Here is a 6,293-nt window from a genome sequence, read left to right as displayed (position 1 = left end):
ATAAAGATTATATAGCCAAAATGTCCCCATATTAAAATTACCAGAAGTGGAACGTTCCTAGAGTTCTTTGATGAAAAAAGAAAAACTATGAATAAGAAAAATCATATTAAAGATCTATCTCTCATAATCTTTGCAAATGTTTTTACTCAAAAATTCAATGTGCCTCTCATTTTAATAGGGATTTTGTTCAGATCAGATACAACTTACAATGATGAGCTTTTTATCTAACCCCAAATTTTCTCATGAATTTCAGAGACCAAGAATTGCAGAATCTGGGAGTTCTCTGCCGAGCTATTCTCATACATCTGTACAAAAAGACAAAAAAAAAAAGTAATCCACCAATATCATCTACACAAAAAGAAAAAAAGTAATCCACCAAAACCTAACATAGCACTTGGCTCTGAAACACTCATAGATCTTTGCAAATGTTTTTACTGACAAATTCAATGTATTTCTCATTTTAATAAGGATTTTGTTCAGGCCAGATATAGCTTACAATGATGAGCTTTTTATCTCCCCCAAATTTTCTCATGAATTTCAGAGACCAAGAATTGCAGAATCTGGCAATTATCTGCCCAGCTAGTCTCATACTAAATGCTATTCTCATACTAGACATAATATTTCCCAGCTGCAATATCATCTGTACCAAAAAAACAAAAAAAACAAAAAGTAATCCACCAAAACCTAACATCGCACTTGGTTCTGAAACACTTAGACATAGATTACAAAATTTGCTTCTCTATAATAGAGCTTACCTGTAGCCATAGCCATATTTGTCCTCTAGTCACTAAACAGTAACCATATTATCCCTTGTTCGTTCTGAACTATATGCTGACATGTGTAGACAATCTTGATCTCCATGTTGCTGATGTACCATTGAATCTGAGGAAAGTGTGAGTGATCTCACCATTCGTTCACTGAAACAGCCTGCCACAAATTTTTAAATTCTTTTCATTCAGGATGACTCTCTCCATGACCTAGCCTTATCCCTACATGTGATTCACGCTCAACTTTCCAGCTTTCATGCCTTGGCGCGTGGCGAATATCCTTGGCCCGATATATGATTCACTAGATGTCTCCTTGTCAATGTTGAACACTCCACCCTTCAAATGGTGGTAAATATCTCGCAGAACTGAGGATTCTGCATATCTCCATGAAACGTTTTTCTGTCAAATAAAGAATCGATATAAAATGCATTTTTGTTTTCAACGCTTGCATAGACTTCAATGCCTCCATTACTCAGCTATGCCGAGGAATCACCCTCATCTCCAAACTAAGTGCAGTTTTGATGAGAAAATCTACATGACACTTCAAATTTTTGTTTGAAAGCCACAGAATAGACGGATCCCGATCTATCGTTTGCGAAATTTCTTTCTTTGAGAAACCTAAACTACTCAAACACTGCAATATTTCTTCTAAGGTTTCTTTCGCTAGATTAAACGTTCCATGTACCGCAAATACAAACTTCTTTGATCCCGGCTTGAAACCCAAACCCTCGGCAAGTCTAAATGACTTCATTACCTTTTCCTCTGAAGCCATGAGCATACGAGGATGTTTAGCTACTAACTCTGATAATACTCGACCCTCAACACCCAATATTTTCAAAAGTGAAATTGTAGATTTAAGCTTCTTCTCACTGGCTCCAAATGCGCTTGCATACGTAATAATTAGTTTAGAGATATCCTCTTACTCCATGAAGGTCCTAAGGAGAGTCAGCTTAGACGTCAGGTTCATTTCCGATCTATAAAAGAAGAACCTAGGGTTGAGACAAACCACTCTTCGAAACTGAGTAGGGGTGGTCAAATGACAGCCCTTTAACAACTCCAAAACTTCTTCCAAATTTTGAGTCGATTTTGCCCTAAGAAAACTGTTGTGATGTCTAAAGTATTTTGCAAAACAAAAGTCAAGAATCTGTAAAATTAACTAGCAGACGGATAATCGCGTTGAAGAATTTCAATCTGACCGACAGTGCATCATTCATGGAGGAGAAACTATGTCAAAGGAAGAAATGGAATCAATTTTGAATAGCGTTTCAACTGTGTTTCAAAATTACTCCACCTCATCCAATGCCATACTTCCTGCTCCATGAAACAATAATGAAACAATAATCTGAAGTAAACCACACACAATTAGAGTAATCCCCAATCTAGACGTATGGATACATTGAATAGGATTTAATTTGCACGTTTTATCATATTAAAAGAAAGAAATACATGAAATTAAATTCTAGACATTGAACAATTTTCTTTTGGTAACCTTTACCCACCAAACTAAAACCAAAGAAAATGCCGATAATTATGTTCACGAATGCATAACTAAATAACAACCAGTAACTATGTTCTTCACTACATTTTTTCAGTAACATCTAGCAAACCGAAAGTTGCTGGGTACAGACCCCACTTCAATTTTTGCCCTATGAATCGTGGAGATAGCACCTATAACAATCTGACCCATTTCAATGCTTTTATTTGCAAATACAAAAACCATGAACGTCTGATTGTTCATGTATCCTCAGTTCAAAACAATATTTTACAAGAGCATAGTTGTCGATAAATTTCAAAATTTGTACTCAACTCAGATGCATTGTCCCCTCCATAATGGAATGCATCATGGATTCAAATGGGTTCATCCTTGGAGGGATTAGTTGTTTTCTAGAAAATATTATTCAAAGAAATCATAAATGCATCGTGGAAAACCTTAAATCTTGAATTTGTGTCACCATACACCAGAGCGGACATAATTTCCTGGATTATGGTCTTTCTCATTTCCTTCCTCTGTTCCTCTGGGATTTTCTAAAGAGCCTCTATCACATTTATATTCTTTTCTTCAACTATTTCTTCTTCTATGTAAACTAAATAGGAGCTCTCATTAGTATGCAGATGCCATGGACACTGATAATATGCTGTAAAGGGATTGAACAACACAGGAATGCACCCAGCTATAAGAGAATCAAACAGGGATCTCCGAGGCTATCACCAGGAGGCTGAAGGCAGAATTCGGATTACATGAAGAGCTTCACTGTGTTTTTGGGACCTAGGAAAACGCAGGAATTGCAGTTCAAAAAATTGCAACTCTCTGGTCTGCCTATGTTCCGTGAGGACGGAATGAATGGCTTTTGTACTGTTGGGTCTTGGGACACCTGCAAAGCTTATCAGATGGGGTCTCTGGGTTGTCTTGATCTGCCATTGCCATTGCCAAACATATTCATTAGAACCAGGATGGAAGAAAATACAAGCATCAAAGTATTTAAAGTGCAGTCGAGATTCAACAGTCCCCTGTGCATGAAAGAGAACTCTTACATTGCCAGCTTGGTTAGCACAGTAAATGTGAAAGGACTCATACCATCGTGGGTTTTTGGGTTCGTCACAGATGATCGGAGTTCAACCCACTAGAGCTTTCTCCAGACCGAGTTCAACCCACTAGATCTTTCTCCCGATCGATGGTTGCATACAGTCTGTTAGCTCTTTTGCAAAACTCTATAGTCTCTTCAATGCCCTGAACGAACTGTAACCATAGACACAAACAATAGTCAAAAAAGAAAAAAAGACAAAACGAATCACAGAGGATTCGATCGTTCTATATCTTAAAACTCAAATTACACCATTTTTTACCTTTCTGAAGAACTTAGAAGTTCTTCCCGTTACTCGACGAGGATCACTTAGTGAATCTGCCTCGCAGACAGTTACATGGAGAGTTCCATGAATCAGTATCTGATCCATTACTGATCTAGTGATCACAACCAATTAGAGCGATTTCTGAGCCAATCTAAAGATAATCCTTGCAAAAATAGAGCCTTTGTTCGATACACAAGAAAAGGAGCTTCCATAGTTATTAGCAGGTCAGTTACAAAGTCCTCCTTTGTCACTGCCATCGCTGATCTACTGAAACCCTCCTGCCCTCCTCCTTTACTTATTGTGTGCTTTATTTACCGTTACAGCTGCTTGGAAGTTAATAACCTCGTGGATATGCCGGGAGTTAATAACCGCATTGATATGCCACTTATCCTTGGATTTGCATGATGGAGTTATCAATCTGACGGTGTAAAATAGTTTTATGGTCTAACATAAAGATTAAAGGGTGCGTAATCACACAGAGTGGCAGTTGGAGAGTTGATTTCAGAAAGGAATGCAAATAAACAAATTTTGATATTTTAATATATTTCAACATCAAATTAATATATAAAACTTTATTATTTGTAAAACAAAAGAATTTTTTTAAATAACTATTCAAATTACATATGTGTATATATCCCATTCCTCCAAATTTAAATCTATATGTTAGCATAAAAAAAAAATTATTAACAAACAAAATTATCCAAATTATATTTCAAATTTAAAAATATTCACTATTAAAAAAAATATGAACAAAAATTCCATCCTCTCTACACGTAAGATATTAATTAAAATAATAAATAAAATGCCCATTATGCCAAAGCTTTAATCTTTTCGAGTAGCCCAATATTGTCAACCCCATTTATGGAATTTCGTGCTCAACAAATCTCATTAGTTCTTTAGTGGCGAGAAGCGAGAATTACCGCTCTCAAATATATAATCAAATAATAAGAGGCCCAACGTTTAATATTTTCATTGCCTTCATTTAAAAAAACTCTAAAAATAGTTAAAATTCCCAAATGAATTGAGAGGTATCCATAACAATTTGAAGAAAGGTAGAACAAAATGCCACTTTATAGTACAAAAAGAATGGTTCGTCGAGAAATTTATAGTACAAAAAGAATGGTTCGTCGAGAAATATGAAACTGAGCAATAAAGTACATGATGAATGGAACAAGATATATTGGCATAACAGAGCCAGAAAATAATACAATGTGTCCCACATACATAAAAACATGAGCCATGGCTGAATACAATAATATATGAGTACATGAGATACAAAGCCTCTTCCCAAAAAAATGGATGGGAGGGAGGGTATAACAACCGGAGAAGCCCTGCTAAACAAGGAAGGGCTCTGCAAAATTGAATGGATCATCTGGAGGAGACGTGCATGCTATGAACACTGCAATCAGTAGGGATCGAACCCATCAACTCTGCAGAACTGCATTTGAGGCTGTAGCATGGTAGGTATGCATTTGGGCATGTGGGGGGCTACTTGAAGGGCCAACCCCTTATGAGGTCTGAAACATCTCACACACACTCGGGAATCACTAGTACAATTCACTGCATCACTCGACCATCACGTGTATGGATCACGAACATGAAACGACCAAGGAAAAGGGCAATAATGAGACCCTCTGCTTGATCCAAGGCGTCGAACAAGAATGAAGCTGGAACTGAGATACACCGCCCTCTAGGCCGTTCTTATGGAATAAATGAGATGATGTCGATAGAATAGGGCCTGCGATAGATGAGGCAATGAGGATCCTCAACTAAATCACGAGGGAAAATAACAATGTGACTGATGCACTGACACTAGGGATAATGGGGAAATGGGAATGAGGGGTAAACATACGACTACCCTTGTTAGAGAATAAAGTTCATGGTTGACTTGGCAGCAACTAACTCAACTCCGGAGGGGATTGGGAAAATATGACTGGAGGCCACAAATGAGCAACATAGGATGAATGGTATGCAAATATGGATGGAATAATGTGACATGATATGATGGGACATGAAATAGACTCCAAGAATGCAAGGGTGACTCATCGCAGATGCTCTAAACAAGGGTGACTTGATGACGCTGCCACGCAGACTAGGCCCAGTGGGGACCATGAAAGCATGAGTAAATGATGGTTACTCATGACAAAAATCATATGGTACGACAAGTATTAAGAGGAGGTGGACCTAAAAGTACAAGTGTCGCTTTATGACGAAATTCGATTTTGAGAGGTGATGAAGTGACCTTTCGTGGAATAAAGGCTTCCTAGTGAAGTGTCAAATCATTAAAAAATGAGGAAGACCCATTATAGAGTTCAATGAGATCTTTCCAACGGTGCTGATGGTTCGTCAAACTAAGCTACAGTATAATCGCAATGGGCGACAAAGAAATTGTGGATTTTTCTATGAAAGGACATTTTCCCTCCAATTTGGATTCATTTGCTAAGTGAGCTGTGGTGAATTTGGAGAGGAGGAAAAGGCCCTAAATCTTGTGGAGATCGTAGCAGACAAACTGACCATCGGAATCAGGATCTGCGACTTTCAGGTAGGTGGCCTTACTCATCCCTTCAATTTCAGTGGTTTATTTCTTGATTTTTGGCACCTGAAAGCTCCCTTAGAGACCCTTGCCCTTGCTCACGATCGCATCACACTTTATGGGTCTAGAAATGTGATCTGGCCCGC

The 6,293-nt window shown here is 37.8% G+C and overlaps 1 protein-coding gene across 3 annotated transcripts; it reads right to left on the bottom strand.

Moving 5' to 3' along the window:
• Positions 1-1,023: 1,023 nt before the first annotated feature.
• On the bottom strand, positions 1,024-3,925 carry LOC149208428 (phospholipase D alpha 1-like). Of its 3 annotated transcripts, XR_016252101.1 has the most exons (3): positions 3,612-3,925; positions 3,343-3,504; positions 1,024-3,179 (listed from the first exon to the last, which is right to left on the bottom strand). XR_016252101.1 is itself a non-coding variant. In XM_089394070.1 (2 exons), exons 1-2 carry the CDS (start codon positions 3,717-3,719, stop codon positions 3,412-3,414), a joined length of 201 nt encoding a protein of 66 aa, XP_089250196.1. In that variant the 5' UTR covers positions 3,720-3,925; the 3' UTR covers positions 1,024-3,411. The 3 variants fall into 3 exon arrangements, 2 of the variants coding, with proteins under 2 accessions (XP_089250196.1, XP_089250197.1); XM_089394070.1 differs by having other exon boundaries at positions 1,024-3,504; XM_089394071.1 differs by having other exon boundaries at positions 1,024-3,495.
• Between the last annotated feature and the right edge of the window lie 2,368 nt (positions 3,926-6,293).

The sequence above is a fragment of the Pinus tabuliformis genome, chromosome 1_2 (assembly GCF_031772625.1).
Source record: "Pinus tabuliformis cultivar Carrire ecotype Pingquan chromosome 1_2, CPIR1, whole genome shotgun sequence".
In the NCBI taxonomy this organism is placed as follows: Eukaryota; Viridiplantae; Streptophyta; class Pinopsida; order Pinales; family Pinaceae; genus Pinus; species Pinus tabuliformis.
The sequence above is the reverse complement of the archived record's forward strand: the minus strand, read 5'-3'. Positions and strand labels throughout refer to the sequence as shown.